Here is a 17552-nt window from a genome sequence, read left to right on the forward strand (position 1 = left end):
GTTTGTCCATAAGGGAAGAAATTGTTTCTATATACAAATACTGGCGAACGCTGCCAGAGATGCACTCTCGTTGACAGAAGCGAAGGGCACTGAGGGGCAAAGCTGTGGCACTCAAACCTGGTCTCATCCACAACATACTGATTGTTTTGAGTTGTCTTGGCCTTGGTTTGGTTTCCTCCGTCTTGTTCGTAATTTGCCTCAAACTGACACAAATGATCCCGAATAATAACAACAAAACACTGAGCCAGAATACCTCCAGTACCTCCATGGCTGAATGTCTCGTGATAATAATCTAATAGAAACACAGATGACTTGGATCGAGGAAAACAAGGCTGAATGATTTGCTTGTTTTATCACGAGCCTTTAATAATTGTTTTAATGTGTCAGCCTCGATGTGTTTGCTGCACCTTGATGATCCTCTTTGTGTTGTGATGCTCCTGAGGAAGGATTTCAAAATCTCAACTCAGAAACGCCTAAAATAGAATTCTTTGTTATTCGGTTTCTTGAAGTCTAAAGTTCAGAACTTATGCAATAACGCAATAACGCAATAACGGTGGCAACATTTTCTTGATTTTGCAATCAATGGGGCGCTGTACGCAAGTGTTGCACAAACTAATGTTTATGGAAGAAATCCCTGGACATATTGAAAGTATTAAACAAGGAGATAGTAAATGTTTAATCCACATCGTGTTCCTGTTGGTGTCAGCTGTTGCTACGGGGTGCAACTTTGAGGCCCTCAAACTGTCAAACATGAACATTGATTTTTGCAGCTTTAAAACCTTTAAAGCTTTTTCATTAAAAAAGACATTTGAAATAATTCACTGTATTTCAGAAGCTGTTACTGACATACTAAGTCTTTCTAATAGGAAGAATTACACTTTATTTACATGATATATATCTTCTGAGGAGTGATCTGATTGAACAAATAGCTTCCAATGTGCCTTCAATAATTCCTTATGAAATGCGGTTAAACTGTTGACATTTATGTGCTTGTCGCAGTCCACGTGCTTAATGTAGCATACCTGCGTAATGGTAAAATATATTTACGACTATGTGTCCGTTGTGAACCCGAAATAGTTTTAACGTGTGGTTAAAACTATGCAGTAATGAGGAACTTGCAGGTGAAAGTCTCATTTTATCTTGAAACCGTAACTGGTTCCCAGTTCCCACCTGGCAGAAACTAAATAATGAGCAGATCAAGACAGCCTGTGTCAAAAGACCTGTACTTCCCTATGTATCATTTATCTGAGGAGTGGACCGCTGTACGTATAAAATGATGTGGTGTCTGATACTTCGTCGAAGCATTCACACAGTCTTCTGAATACGTAGCTGTTGTGTTTTCTTCCCTCTTGCAAGAGAATAAACGGACAAAGACAAACTTGAATCTTGTTAAGACTTTATTATTGATTTGTGAACAAAAACTTTCTTCTCCCGATTAACATAGCAATCTTCCACGACACCTGCTATATATATATATACAGTATATATATATGTAATGTGACTCACTTAACAGGAGGCACAAGGATCAGATTGTAAACAGTGGGAGCTTGGTGCAGGTGTTTTAAATAATTGTACCTTAAAACAAAAGTTTTATCCAATCTGAACACTGAAGAAAAAAATAAAGCCTTAAAACGTATTTAGAGTCCATGTTTGGTGAAGACTTACCGTAACAATTTTCCAAATTCTGTCATGTCCTGTTAGTCAAGTAATCTGAAATAAAACTAATATATGTTTTGAAATATATTTTACAAACACTAATACTGTAATTCAGTCCCGGAGGTATTTTGAAGCATGAAAAGACTAAATATTTGGTGCAAGTATCCCGAAGACGGCAGTCTGTATTTCATCAACATATGAATCACATGATTTGTTTCTTATTTTAGGACCATGAACACAGAGAATGTTAAAGATAATATCAACCTAAACATTATTCAGGACATTCAAAAATCTAACATGATTTCAGAAAAACACATTATTCTTCTATTAGCAGGCTCGGCACAGAGATGGTCAGTTTACCTTGTGTATAAATTGATAAATGCACTTTCACATTTTGTACATTTTGATGTAATGTTCCTTTGTAGTGTTGGCCAGCGACGGCCATTAACCCTTTGCGTTTCAACCTTTTTCCTCACATTGACATATTTTGTGTTTTGGTATTGTTGTTACGTGTGTCGACCGATTGTTTGTGTCTTTGTATTTGTAAACCTGCTTGCCTTCGAATTTCCCTTTGAGGGACAAAGGAAGTATTTTGAATTGAATTAACCGGAATATAATTAAAGCTAATACGCTTCTCACTTTTTACCCAGGTGCATTAATGCTAACTGTTTCGTAGCATTAAAGGCCACAAGAGAGATCTGCTAACCTCTTCTGTGTTAGTCCATTCTGTATTCACAACCACTAAAACTACACACCCCTCAGTTTAGAAGAAGGCGACCCACATTGTTTAATATTCTGTGCTGTCCATACGGAGGACATGTTGTTTGTGACTATTTTGTTTTGTGTGCACATTTCAGTTTATTCAAAGTTTATTGTTGTGTTGGCTCGTTCTTCCCGCACATCTGATTTCAAATTAAGGAATAAGATTCAAAAGTGTATGCTCTTATATCTCTCATACATTTATACTTTTTTTTCTTCAGTGGACCCAAAATGTATTTACGTATTAATTAAAAAACAACAACAACCTATATAGAGTTTTCATATTCAATATTTGGTTGCAGGTTTGTAGTTTGAAGTCTGTGACCGACAGATATCAGCAGGTATTTTACCCGGTGTTGTTCTGAAGGACCTGTAATGCAGTGATCTTCATGCCTTGCTTGTTTTGGGGTCTTTCATCATCAGCTTGGTTTCCTGTAAACAGATGCGTCGGTCAATAAAATGACCATGTTTGGTCATAGGGAACTATTTCTTTACGACCATTGTTTGGCTGCATTGTCCCAAAATTCAAGGTACTATGTACAACAAACACTCAATAACATCTTCAAACAGAGACGAGGCTTGAAGTCAGCTCTTTACCCGTCGTTGTTTGTATTTGTGTGCCGGAGTACAGAGCCAAAATGATGAAAGGGTGTTATGGACTACATCGTATATAGTAACAGAAACAAGTCATGAAGTCTTTTCTCCCTCTCAGAGCGACGAGGGGCTTGTCAACATACATATTTAGCTGCTCAATGTGCATTTCATTGTCTCTTCTGTAGGCGATTACTAAGCTGTGTTTCCCTCACTCTGTTATGAAAATATAACGTCTTTGGGGGTGTTTTCATATGAGACAACAGGATTCCCTTTTCATGACTATTACTCAGTCCTCTTTCTCATCGTCTGTCTTACACAAATGAACACACACACACACACACACACACATACACAATCATTCAAAGCGAAACTGATATTTCTGAACCAGTGTGTGTCCCTCCCTCTTGTATTTCCATTTGGGCTATCATTCCAGCAGGAGCATGTATCCAGTGCCTGAGAAAATCATGATATACAGTATATAAAGTGTACCTATTGGTTAAACAAAGCCATGCAAACACCTGGCATAAGTTTGCGTCATATTATGTTGAATGCCAGTCAGCAGCATTTGATGGCCGCAAAACAGGTGCAGCAGTCAGCATGTTGAAATGTGAGTTTTCAGAGCACCAGGAGAGCAGCTAACATACAGTCACCTGGACACCAACCACAGGTGCAAACTGCACTCTTTATTTTTAGACAATCCACAATCCTTCAATTGAAAATGATCACCTGGTAGGTGATTTACCATTCTGTAAACTCCCCTCACGTTTAGCTTCGGTTGCACGCAGGTCTCAGATGTCAACGCAGCTTCTGATAAGTGGAGTCGGTGTTTAAATAACTGCTACTTTGTGATCGACCACTGATCGGTCTCAGATTGAATTTACACATTTGTCTAGCTTGTCGTTTCACTTGTAACAAGAAGGCAGTTGAGTGATGCCTCTTCAGCGTTGCAAATGTGTGTAAACTTGTGCGCAACTTTAATGTTAAACTGCCAAGCAAGACGATGTTTCCCAGAAGGCCAACGACAAAGTGCATTGAACCAGGAAATGAAACATAATGGTTGAACTAAATGCTTAACTAAAGCTTTTACTGTGAGGTAGATGTGTGCACTTGTGTATGTCCGACACTGAGCGTGGAGCGGTTAGATGGAATACACTGCAAATGTCTGTGTTGTGACATTATTGCTGTGTGTATATGAATAATAATGTGTTTCTTTTCTCATTTATGCGCCATGGACTGTGCTTGTAATGTAGAACACATTTCAAAGAAATATGACGATAAATAATGGGATTCCTGATCTATATTAAGGCTACTGCATTGATGTAGCGCTGCAGCTTCTATGTAGCAGTTGTGTGATTTATTACTATACTATACTATACTATACTCTAGTTGTCTACCACAGTACATAACATGTTCTACTTATGTACTTTAAGTGAGTGTTTTTGCTCAAAATAATACAAATACTACTCTGTGCAAATACATTTGGGGGGTGTTTTTGTCTTTGTTTGATAGTTGACGGTGTCGAGATGGACAGATAACGTGGTGTGACATGTAATGTCGGCTTGGATTGAAACAAGACGTGGCGCTTATTTGATGTGGCTTAACCGTTGACTTATTGGAGTGCCGGAGCAAATGCATTAAAATATCAAAAATGGTGCATTTACATTAATTTTAGAGTTCCGCTGCTGAACATTTCTTTACATATAGTACTGAAAATGCAGCATACTATTGTAGTAAATGCATGAAACCTGAATGTACTGTGGTGCATCAGTAAAGAAACGTTCATAGATGCTTTGATATTGGAAATTGGGGGTTGGCAGGCAAGCTATTTTATTGAGAGATATCTTACAACAGGGTTCACTATTTAATTTGTGCTTTGTATCAATAACCCCATTTAACAACTCCTACCTTCCATGCACAGCTCACCCGTTAATAGAGATGTCTAATTCTGACAGTAATTGGATGAATAATAAGGTCAAGCTGATTATTTACAGGAATAGTCACTTTAACTGCAGAAACAGTTATTGCTGCATGCATGTATGTACTGTATGTAGGCGCTGTAGGAGCAGGTTTTCCATGAGATAACCAACCTCATCGTTTTACTTCCGAAAATCAGCTTTATGTTATCGACAACTTTACAGTAACAGTTTGCACTTGCAAACTATGATGCATTTTTCCGATGACAAAAATAATTCAGTTGGAACTTCTTAGAAATATCACACAAACATGACTTGACATTACCTCAACATGACAGTCCTGCCAGATATAAAAATAGCTTATTTTTCCATTCTGATGAAACGATGCAGCTGCCCACAAACAATACAGTAACACACGAAAATCAGCATCGATGTGTACGAATGATGTAGTGAGTGGGAGAGACATCTGTTGTTTCACAAATCTGAAGTTTCAAAGAAGCTTGAATGAAGTTCCCCCACATGATGAAACACGTTTTCAGTCATTGAGCAGAATGTCACTTGTTTCTGATTCTCAACTTCTTTTCCACTGACATTTTGTTTATTTCTGAAACATCAGAGCAGTCACATGCAGCGCAAACTCGGTACCTTCCCGTATATACGCAGGGCTTCAGACAGCCTACAGTGTTTTGGTTACGTGCCTCGGGTGAAAGCGCACACCGTTCGTCTGACTCGAAATGGTTACAAAACACACAAAGTCACACAAAGAAAATGAAGATTGCATGGTGAGGGAAATCCTCAGAGGGAGTGAATGGAGGATGAGGAAACGTAGAGATATATATGAAATAAGTGAATCACCCCTTCCTTCTTCCTTGTGGCCCACACTTATAGTCTTTTTCTCTTTCAGTAATGAAACGATGTGGGCCACACGCCCTCGTTAGCTGTGTGACTAATGAGGGAGTCCTCACTTTCAGGTGTTTTCCACCGAAATTACAGTTCAAAAACAGATATGTATCCACTGAGAAAGCGTCAAATCTGAACCTTTTCTGTACTCCACATTTATGTCCAGGTGCTCCGTAAGTGAATATGCGAGGCCCTAGAAGTAAATGTTTCTGTACGGCGGCCATAACTTGAAGGGCTTCGTTCTAAGGAGCAAACAAAAGGCTTGTTTCATTTCGAGCTCAGAGGCAACAGAAGCAGGTGTGAGCCCTTCATGAAGGCAGTACAGAGGCAGGCAGACAAACCTCAGAGAGACACATGAGACGTGTGTGAGATGTTTGCTTTGTCCTTGTTGTGGTTCATGTTTCTAAACCACCTCAGCAGTGTGTTTCTGCAGCTCCAGTCCCTTAATGAATCCTGCAGCTGTGAGGACAAATTTATATTTGTTAGGATGCCTACAAATCAATGTGTCAATGTGGTACAATAACAAATGATAGTGAAATGTATCTTAAACCTTGACACCTTCAAACTATCTGTATTGTTCTCTTACTTCTTCCACATTAAGTGCATCATTTTGCAAACTTTCTTTTGTGATTTGATGTGTTAATAAACATATTTATTAGTGGTTGTATAAAGCATTGGAGGATTTCTTCCTCTCAGTATTTAACTCCGGTCAGTGCAGTTGTAAAGCGATATTGTAACAGTAACAATCTTTGCAGTTTTGTGCATTACTTCAGTAAGGAGCCCAATAAACTGGAAGAGACAAACTCAGACAACAAACAGAGAGCCACAGATGTTATATTACTGCCGTATTGAGTGCAGACGAGACTACAGAAGTGGAGATAAGCACAAGCAGATGTTTGGCTCCCGCACAGGTGTACATTTACCCAAAAAGTACGACAAGAACTACTTGTCATGCAGAGTGTAATCTGAATTTCTCACTGGCTGACGGGCAATCGTTTTTCTTCATGTCACGAAAATACATACAAATATATCATGAAATGTGAACTAAAACACAGATTTTGACCGTAAACCGTAGGCCTGTACTTTAAAATGAACTGTAATTATTCTGTTACAAAAACACATATACAAAGAAATAATCATTCCTCAATGAGTCCACCAAAAGCAGCACCACAAGAGGTAAATGAGTGCACGACTATATTTTGTAAGTATTTATTTAGGGACAAATATTGGTTATCACAGAGCTGAAACCTGCACTTTGCATTTATAGGTTTGTTTGTTAAAACCCCGGCTGCTCTCATTTGCTTTGTTAAGTCTGATTGTTTTGCATATTATCATTGAATTCTAATTCATCGGAACAGAAAACAAGAATTAGATTAGATGAAAACATTTAGTCGGAACTGTTAATCTCTTCCAGCCGTGCGGACCGTTTGGCAGGATCCTGTTCAAACCTTTATTTAAATTCCAGTCAGATTCTTTTTTACTATCAAACATTCAAACATGGCATGCTGGAGTACGAGGAAATGTGTCTGAAATCATGCACATAAAGTTTGGTGCAGACAGTGTTTTGCATTTGAATGTTTGACATGTGATATATCATCAATGGAACAAGAAAATACAGCTTATATGTCAAGTTATCAAACAGTGATGGAAAAATACATTTCTTTGGTTGGTGATCAGTGTTTTCAAATACGTAAGAGCAGTTTGACTATTTCGACAAAAGACATCATGTTCCATGGCTAGCAAAGTCTTTCTGTTTGTCAGACGGAAGACAAATCACCCGCTAGAATTTATACAACTTTTACTTCCATTTATCTCATGAATTTGAAGACTAAAAAGCGAAGCTTCCAGTTTTCACACAACAGCATGTCCCCGTGTATTAGAAGATATCTAAAGACTTTATCAATGTTAAAGTGATTGAATAACGAACATTTTTATGAGAAATAAGATTGCTGGTAGGTCAGAGTGTGAAAAATGACAGAGGGAGAACACAGTTGACCTTACAGACGAGACGATGAAAGGTGTATTTTTTAGGATTTGAACTCTGCTCAAATATTTATTGTGTTTTATATGTATATTAAACTCACATGATCACATTTCTCCATACAGCCGTCCCAGCGAGATAATTTCCCGCAAACTATCTTTTTTCCCCTCGCAGCACTTTATCTGACTCTTTCTTTTTTTAGGAACTGTCTCATTTTTAATTTGCATTTTCAGCTGCTTTTGTGAAGATTGGTTGAGCGCTCAATGGCTTGAATTCTGATAAACTAATTATGTATCTAAATCAGCACAATTATATGACATGGGGAAAATCAACTGAGCAATTATAATAAATTAGGCCGTAAGCCGCCGATGTGCTATTTAGAACATGCTAAAGATAGATAATGAGTCCCTTGAGACCGTTATCAGGCAGCAACTCAAATAACACATTTAGCCAATTAAGATTATTTGTTTGTTTTTCTGTTGGAGAGATTAAAAAGTAAAAAGGAACAAAGAATATCATGAATACATAAGAAGATTATATGGCACCATTACACTGCCCAAATGATATCAAGTATGATATGATATAATACAAAGCATACATTTTTAACACATTAAGGGATTAGTTTCTGCTGTCTACTGTCTTGAGAGAGCTTGCCCTCTTCCTCTGTAACAACCAATCAAAGATCATTATTCTGATTCTGGCTGTCGTTGACGACTGTGTGTTTTGTTTCCAGACCAATCGGTGATGAGGGAGGTGCAACGCCACTTAAAAAGAGAGTTTGTTTGATAAATATTCAACATTTCCACCGACTCCGGATCACAGAACACAGAGGGACATTCAGCACTCGACAACAGATGTGAGTATACTGTAATTTAAAAAAATGTTTTGCTAAATATGCATGTACTTCAAAATATCAAAGCATTTACTGCTGTACATACCAAATATTAGTGCAATCTCTTTTTCTGTTACCTGATACTAATTATTAATTATGAACCTGATAGATCTCCGCGTGCCCAGCGGGGCCGAAATAGCAAACAGAGTTTTATATATTCATCTAATTGCAAAAAACAAGATGTATTAATCAAACGCACAAATACCGATCACCTTAATAAAACGGAAAGAAATATTAGAATATTAAACACGAAAATCATAAACAACAAACATCATAAAAACAGATTTCTATAAAATTGTCAGTACACTTCAAATAATTTTTTTTTGTATTTGTTGCATTTCTTCTTTCTTACTTCACGCTTTGCAGAAATTCACAAAATAGTAAAACACTAGACACCACAAAGTGAAATACCGCTATACACACAATTTACAGATCAGAGACGTAAAGTATCAGTGCATTTAATTCATATGGACCTTCAAAGAATACATTTAAAAGACATTTTAATATGACAATCTGAACTAAATATGTTGAGATGCCTTTAACGGTGATTTGCGTACCACTGATTATTCAGTCCGACAATTATTTTCCTGCTCGTAAACTATATCTGTATATAATTCATTAAGAAGTAAAGTTTCAAAAAGATGTTAAATTCAGTTCAGTGAAAAGCAGATGCACTTTAACCGATGAATTACAGTGTGATGTCCTTTTTCTGCTCGCTCTCTTCACCTCCCCACGGTGTTTGACCCTCCTCTCCCCTCCTCTCCCCTCCCTTCCCCTCCCTTCCCCTCCCCTCCCCCTCCATCTCTGCTTGTTGTTGAAGCTCCTTCCTGACGAGACACTCATGACCATCTTGGTTTCTGGGTTTCAGCTCCACAGGTGCTGCGACTTTGAACGTCTGTTTATCATCGATATCGCTCTGTCTCCGCTCTCTTCTTTTACTTACTGTCTTACAAACCCAGACGTGAGTTATAATAAATAATGCAACATCATTTATTAAATCTCATACATCTCTCTCGTCACATGTTTACACTCCTTCTTTTATAGATACATTTGAAACATATAAACCATTTGCTTTGAGTCATGTCTCCTTGACACACTTCACCTCAGATTTGAATGTTTATTGTTGCTTTTCTTGAGGTAAGGGACTCAGACGGATGATCGTAATATCTTTAAAGCATAAACAGACTTTTATCAACGTCTGTGCAGTAAAAGATACTTTGTATCTTTCATACATTTTAAATATTCATCCTGATACTTTTATGTCGAAGGCCATAACTCATTTTCACGGGTCATTGCGGATCGTTTGTGAAGAGATTTGTTTTTGCCTCTAATGGAGAGACAAAGAAACTTTTGAAGAGATTTTTTGGGCATTTCATGCATTTACTGGATAGCTTTCAGAAGAGAGATGACAGGAAACAATGGGAGCAGGAGGAGGAATGACATGCAACAAAGGTCTCTGGCCGGACGCAAACTTGGGACATTGCGTTCATGGCTGGCGCCTTGACCCCGTGACCTCCAGGGTGCTCAAACTTTGATATTTTATACCACAAAAATATTTGTCAACACCCAATATGAAAACTTTTAAGGAAATGCATAATTGAAAAGTGTTGTAATGCATTAAGAGAGAAAAAATACACCAATAGAAATTATTATTATTATTTCTCATTATTATTATATATCATTTTGTGAGTTTTTGAACTTTTAGACAAGTGCAAGTAAGAAGCCAGCGCTCATCGTGTCTCACCTATATGCATTATTTCATCTTGAGGCAAAACACCTAATACACATGAATATGTAGTGTTCCAATCTGCATGGATTTTGATATTAGATTAATTTAATTTGGTCTGTGCGGCTACATTCACAGTCCATCAATAAAATGTAGATTGATTTTGATCTTCGGGGGTTTAATTCAAAATTAGATCTGATTCATATGTTCACGTGTGTTTTATTTCAAAGGGTCAAATCAATATAGAAGCAACATTAAAAGAAAATGTGTTTTTTGCATAATCATATAATGTACAAACCATAGAGATGAAAAAGTGGAGGAGGAGAAAGAGAGAGAGGGAGAAGCATCTACCTTTAAACCACAGTCTAGGTGTGCCGCTGGGGCTGTGGTCTCTTTTCTTTTCTCTTTTTAAGCGTGAAGAGATCCGTCTTTCGTGGAACAGGGGAGGAAGAGAGGGGGTGTGAGAGGCAGAGAGGGAGGATTGGGATAAGAATCTGCACCTGAACTAAATCAAGGCCCACCACAACCCAGCGTACGCTCTGTCTCTCTTCCCTCCGACATTTGTTTCTTCTCATTCAGAAACCCACCACAGGCCGCCCACTCTCAACTCTGTTAACTCGTTTTCTTTTATCCCCTCAAATCTCTCTAAATCTGAGACCACCACAAACCAAACTTTGCTTCCTGCTGAATGATTTCTCTTTGCAGCAAAAGTTCATACATAAGTAATAAGACATAGTAAGGTCGTAGTAAAGTATGTATCTACAAGATTAATTTACTTTTCAAGTATTTCATTCCAAATCTGTCAATAACTTGGTTCACACTGAGGGCTCTGATGCTTATTCTATTTATCTTTAATTCATCTTGATTCATGCTTTGGTCTTCTCTGATCTTTACCGTTGCAATGCTCTTTTAATTGGACTAGAAATCAAGAAATCTGCAAAAGAGAGCAGATCACAAACATTTAAACGTCTTTAGAACAGCACTGCACTTCTATTAAAATCAATTTAAACATTCATCAATAGTTGTATTACATTTATGTTATGTAGTTTAAACTACTGTGAATTTGAAAATTGCAATACAAATAAAGTGTATTATTATTATCATCGTACAGAATCTATATAAATATGTTTTCTAAACTAACTTTTTTTCAGACGTGTGACTAAAATGAGGAATGTAATTCAATCCGTCGTCCTCCTCCTGGCTGCTGTGCTCAGGTCTAAAACAGGTGAGACACACTGACTGCAGATGATTTTATTTGTTTCACTTGAGGATAGTTTGGTTTTGTGCAGCAACAAATAACATCCTTCTCACTCTCTTAGGGGCAGTAGAGGTGATATATGCTCAGGTGGGAGAGACGGCTACCCTTAAGGCTCCTGGGGATATTAGTCAAACCGAGTACGTGTACTGGCATTTTGAAAGAGAGGATGGCCTTCAGCTTGCCTGGCGCAATAACATGCGCGGATCGGGGACCACTTCAGGTGAACGGTGCATTAAGCTATTCGCAGATATAATGAAACAAATAAAGGTACTTTTGACAGTAACAATAATTTAATTCCCCCCTTGCAGTTGGACCCTGGAAAGACAGGCTGTCCTTGTCTGACATCTCACTGATCATCAAAGACATCCAACAAAATGACTTTGGGACTTTTCTCTTGAAACGCACCGGTGACCATCGCTTAACTACATATAAACTGCTCAAACTCACCGGTAAGAGTTAGAATACGGTGACATGATCACTTCAGTCAACCTGCTACATTTTCATTTGAAAGGACTGTTGTACTTTTTGACATTAGTACTTTAAGTAGTTGTCATGGGCAGATATATTTCATAAAATCTAGTGTATGTTTTTATAAAATGTGTTCTGTAAAGTAAGTGTAATTTGAATGTTTTCCATGTTTTCATGCTGTGGGTTTCACTTGTCAAGCTCTACAATCTTTTGTCTTTTCAAAACCCAGTGGACAAACTCATCAACATGGTAGTCAAGCTAAGCAACAAGGCCGTTCTCTTACTTAAGAACCTTTTGGGAGGTTTTTACCAAACTGCTCCTGTATTTCTATTTTTTTTAAATATGTTTACTTGATGGAAATGTACCGCCACATAGCAGTCAAAATATTAAATTACCTACCACATTAAGAAAAAAGTCAAACCTTTTATAATTTTCATCATTTCCATTCCGTTTCCTAGTGAGCGTGAACCCACCCTCTCCTCTGCTGCCTGGGGAGTCACTGTCTCTGTCCTGCAGCACACAGACTCTTCCGGGTCTCAAGGGCCCAGAGATACAGTGGCTGAATCCCTCGGGAGGGAAAGATAAAAAAAGTCAAGGATCAATTACTGTGAGAGCCACAAGCCAAGAAAATGGCCAGTGGACTTGTGTTGTGACATATGATAAGAAAGAGAAGAAGGCCATAGTTTCTGTTACGGTTTTGGGTAAGTTACTGTGTATGAGCATGTATTCATTTGTTTTATAGTAGTGTACCCTCAGCCTGAAGATAACTTTGCTATTATCTCTCTTTTCCTTCCTATTTAGACCTCTCCCCAGCTCCTTTACATCCTCAATATACGTCTAAATCCTGCCCTCTCACCATCCCTTGTTCCCTTCCTGCTCACATCTCCTGGGATCAACTCAAAGCCAAGGAGATCCAAGATGTCCGCTGGCACTTTGTCCCTGAATCAGACTTGATTCCACAGAGTCTCTTCTCCCTCTCTCTGGAGGATCCACTGACCTGGAAGGCAGACCAAAACAGAGGACTGCGCCCTGTACCAGACCCTAAAAAAAAAGATCTGTCTTTGACCAGAAATCGAGGGACAGAAGAAGACGAAGGAGATTATGTGTGCGCCCTGGTATTTAAAAACGGTGTGACTCTGAACAGGACTGTGCACGTAAAGGTGCTGCAAAGTAAGTCAAAATAAATTGATTTGTAGCTTAGCTCTGTGTTGAACTCACATCCGTCATATGATTTTTAATTTTTTTTGCTTGTTCTTTTGTTATCGCAGTGTCCTCAATTATCTTCTTGATTTCCAGTTTATTTTTTCCTTCTTAATTGTCATTCAGAAGTTGGAGACATTTCTCTGCCTCCTCGCTGCTTCTGCTCTGTTGTACCGTGCAAGTGTTTTCATCTCTCTGCTGCAGAGTTTATTTGGAAGTGTCCCTGGTGTGACATTTTTAATTCAGTGGCTAATACACTTGTCTAGCTCCACTTATTTTTATAGAGTATACCAAGCTTTCCCTCCACCATTAGAGTGTGATAACACAATGAATTTTAATTGGACTCTGTGATCTTAGGATTTATGGTGTAAAACTAAAATTGCTCATTTTTATCTGAGTTATTATTTAACCAGGAACATTGAAACAAGTCCCCCAATCTGATTTCAAGAAAGGGGGCTATCTTGCAAATATGGGTCCCCAGATTTTCTCTTGAACCCCCGAGTTTTACTAGATCCCTCTAGAGTCCTGCTGCAACTTTTGTGGTTCTCTCCAACTTTGCCCCCCCCCCCCCCCCCCTGGAATCACTACCAACCGTCCACCAAACAACATTGAATGTGTCTTTGTTTATTAATATGGTGCTGTGACTGAATGGTTGTGCGCGTTTCACATTGATGCCGTCATGTTTTGCTTTGTTTCTGTTCTTATTTGAAAAAAGTGTTTTTCCCCCTAAGTTTGGCAGGTTTGGCTGGCACACTGCAGCAACAGATGCTCAGTCAGATTCAGATGGGAAGGAAAAATGTAGAGGGAAGGAGAGCACATGATTCATCCAGCCTGCCAAATCTTCTCATGCTCATGACATTTCTCTCTCTCTCTTTCTGCACTTCTCTCTTTCTGTCTCTTCAGTCATCGCCTCTCCAGGAACAGAGTTAATTTCTGGCCAGCAGCTCAACCTGACTTGCAGCACCGACCATCCGCTGCCGTCTGACCTGCAACTGAAATGGTTTCCGCCCGAACAATCGTCCCTGTCGTCTCTGACATCTGACCATCACCTCGCCCATCTCACCATCCCGGAAGTGGGGACAGGAGATGGCGGAAAATGGAGATGTGAGCTGTGGCAGAGCAACGCACGGCTGACGTCGGCTGAGATAACGCTGAAAATTGGTGAGGGCAGGAAGTGAGAAGAGAGCAGGAAATGTGACACGGGCATGACCTTGTGGCCACAATCTCTTTTGCGACAGAATCGTGGCTTCATATGAAGTGCTCTGTGTACTGTATACTGTTTGATGCCTCTCTGTTTCTGTTGTACACAGAACCCAAAATGAGTTCGTGGATGCTGGTGGTCATATGTAGTGTCACAGTCATCGTAATCCTCCTGCTCATCCTGGCATTCATCCTCTACCGACGCAGACAAGTACAGTTAAACCATTCCTATTCCTTTCTGTTCGATCACACTGGCGTATTAATGTGGCATTAAGAGTTATGTCTCTCTCTCTCTGCTGATGACATTAGCAGAAGATGACACACCTCAGGCGCCGACTCTGCAAATGCAAGACGTACGTAACAACTATTTCCTGGACTCGTGAAATTACTCAAGACACACATTCACAGTCATCAGCACTGAAACATTTAGCCACAAGGTGTTTTATGAAGAAAATAAACATTAATCAAATCAACATCTGCACTTTGCTTTTTGTGGCTCTGTGTCTCTTTCCATAACTCAAAAAGAAACCTGTGACTTTTTTTGTGTTTCAGCCCCAAACCCAAAGGATTCTACAGAACATAATATCTCACACAGGGACATTTTCAAGAGGACATCAAAAACAATTGAATTCCTGTCCAGATAAGATGGATTTTTCTGTCACATCCACTAAGCTGTGAAACTCTGTTGGGTGTGTTAGTGAGGGTCAGGAAGTTTAAAAAAAAGTTAATTTCAAAGACTGGTTTATCACAAAAATGTATTTCACATGTCGCTACATATCAGCCATTACTGGATTGTTTTTATATTTGTAATGTAACAGAATTGCCGTATTCTTCTTTTAATCATCATTTTAACATTATTGTTTGTGATCATTGCTTTTGATAATTGTTTATGTTATGCTACATGTTATTCACATTGTTTCTAGATATCTTTTCTATGAAGCTCTATTATAATAATGCACTGATAGGCTTGGTTACTTTCTTTTACACATATTAAGAAATATATTAAAATGAGCATTTGTTGATACTAAATAAACAAAACAGGAACTTTATTTAAATAATTGTTTATTTGTCGATCAAATTGCAAAGTAGTTTTCCAATCGGGTCTTCTATTTTTTAGGAATAGGCCTTATTTAGGCAACACATTTGTCGACACAAATGTTGCACAGGCAATCACGGTCCCCAGAGGATGAATCATACTGACTTGGCCGACCCCCTGACTAATGGACAGTAAGGACAGTATTCTTAGTGCCTACAATATATCTTCTTATTATGAGAAGAGTGTTTTATTTGCTTTTAATCGTTTCATACACACGGGGTTTTAAGTTTTGAGCTGTCCACCCATTTCCAGTCTCCTTCATTGTCAATGTCAGACAGTCCGATCCAGTAGTATGTGTACATCCCTCCGATCCTTTTGCCTTCTTGTTCCAATGCATCCTAAAAAGGTATGGCATCCAAGTGTATTGTAAATATTTTGTGACATCAACACATCTATTAAAATAAAGAGAACAAAACATACAGGGAAACTCTTACATGCTGTTCTTTGGTGGTCACAATGGCAAGATGGCAAGATGGGCGCCTATCTCTGTACACTTATTTGTACTATTGAAATAGTCATCCCTATCAGTGCTGAGGAAGAGGCATTGATCCTCTACGTGAAGCCAACCTTCAGGGCACACGGTGCAGTTCATCGCTGTGGGAGAGTGCACGTATAAACAAACAAAAAAAAAGAAACATGCAGAATACATGTGGGATTGTCCACATCCATCTACCGGTGCCTGAAAGAGGAAAGTGCAGTACCTGGAGCTGAGCAGCTGGTTGCCAGGTTGGATAATCGGCAACAATAATCAGCTTCAGAGAGGACACCTCTTCCTCTGGAGTGTCTGCAGCTTGAGAGGAGGCTCCCGAAACCAACAGCCCGATGACAACATAGAGGACAGCGTGACCTCTGATGCCCAGGGTGCCTACTGACACCAAAAGCATTATACAACATTGGTGTACATGCAGATCCACATATATGTGCACACAGGGGCGTAAATATAATCAGTGTAGGCAGTGCTGTTGCACGGTAGAGCAGGCCCCTCCGGAGGACCAGGCCCTTGCGAGTGATTAAGATTGCCACCTCAGAAATACGCCTCTTCAAAGGAGGATACAGTAGCAAAGCTCCCTAATCTGGATTCCTTTCCTACTTTGCACCGGGGCCCGTCATAATTACCGTATGCCACTAGTGCACATTGTTTAAGGGTGTCACAAACTTTGGCTTCCTCTCTCTGCTCTCTGGGTATTCCTTAGAGCAGGGGACAGAAAGTACAGATTGGAGAAATCTACCAGACAGACTGGAAAGTACATGATTACCAGAACATGTAAACTCAGATGGTGCATCTTGTGGCCAAACCCCATTGATGACCCACCATATTGGATCAAATAAACACACATTTCATGATGGAACTCTGGCATACGGGTTGGGGTTTATTTTCCGTAACGTGAGCAAAGACAAATACGTTCTTTAAAAATTGGCAAAGATGGAGATGTAAAAAGTACGACTCAGCAGTAGTCAACGCAGTGTGTGGCCATGTGTTTGTGTGTTGAGAGTTATTTGTATTCTCTTCGTTAGTAGAGCAGCTGCAACAATATCACCTCTACACCACACACGCACACACACACACACACCAGATGCCCACTCTGTTGCTTCAACACACTGTCAACATGTTTATGGGTTTTTTTTGGTATATGTCCCATTTATAATTTTTTTCTTGGCACCTAATTCCTACAGCCATTGTCAGCTATTCTTCTTCATGAGGTTTCATTCTTCAAACTAATTAAAGCAGAGAAGGATTATTTAGTGTTGTTCATGTCTGTGTTTGTTTCAGTGACTACTGCGCTAAAATATGTGTGTTTGCACCATCACCACAGATTCTCATGAATCTGTGGACTTTCTACTTGATTCAGAGCTTGGCTTTATTTTCTTTGCAACACACACACACACACACACACACACACACACACAC

General features: G+C 39.1%; 1 protein-coding gene and 1 pseudogene across 2 annotated transcripts; one reads left to right on the forward strand and one right to left on the reverse strand.

Annotated features, from left to right (window-relative positions):
* Positions 1–8548: 8548 nt before the first annotated feature.
* cd4-1 (CD4-1 molecule) lies at positions 8549–16062 on the forward strand. 2 transcript variants are annotated; one of them, XM_076109527.1, is made up of 10 exons: positions 8549–8659; positions 11573–11646; positions 11741–11899; positions 11988–12128; positions 12606–12848; positions 12949–13317; positions 14251–14508; positions 14658–14758; positions 14860–14900; positions 15100–16062. In XM_076109527.1, the coding sequence occupies exons 2-10, from the start codon at positions 11586–11588 to the stop codon at positions 15128–15130; spliced, it is 1404 nt and encodes a 467-aa protein (XP_075965642.1). In that variant the 5' UTR covers positions 8549–8659; positions 11573–11585; the 3' UTR covers positions 15131–16062. The 2 variants fall into 2 exon arrangements, with proteins under 2 accessions (XP_075965642.1, XP_075965643.1); XM_076109528.1 differs by having other exon boundaries at positions 8579–8659; positions 14857–14900.
* LOC142969564 (CD209 antigen-like protein D) lies at positions 15731–16527 on the reverse strand (annotated as a pseudogene).
* Between the last annotated feature and the right edge of the window lie 1025 nt (positions 16528–17552).

This window comes from Anarhichas minor, unplaced genomic scaffold (genome assembly GCF_050575085.1).
Source record: "Anarhichas minor isolate MPS153535 unplaced genomic scaffold, ASM5057508v1 ptg000041l, whole genome shotgun sequence".
NCBI lineage: Eukaryota > Metazoa > Chordata > Actinopteri > Perciformes > Anarhichadidae > Anarhichas > Anarhichas minor.

What these genes read in the sequence shown, in the direction of transcription:
- cd4-1 (XM_076109528.1), top strand. Translation starts at nt 11,586, where the DNA reads ATGAGGAATGTAATTCAATCCGTCGTCCTCCTCCTGGCTGCTGTGCTC. An exon ending in CGGATCGGGGACCACTTCAG is followed by an intron (nt 11,900 to 11,987) that starts GTGAACGGTGCA and finishes CCCCCCTTGCAG; the next exon opens with TTGGACCCTGGAAAGACAGG. An exon ending in AGTTTCTGTTACGGTTTTGG is followed by an intron (nt 12,849 to 12,948) that starts GTAAGTTACTGT and finishes CTTCCTATTTAG; the next exon opens with ACCTCTCCCCAGCTCCTTTA.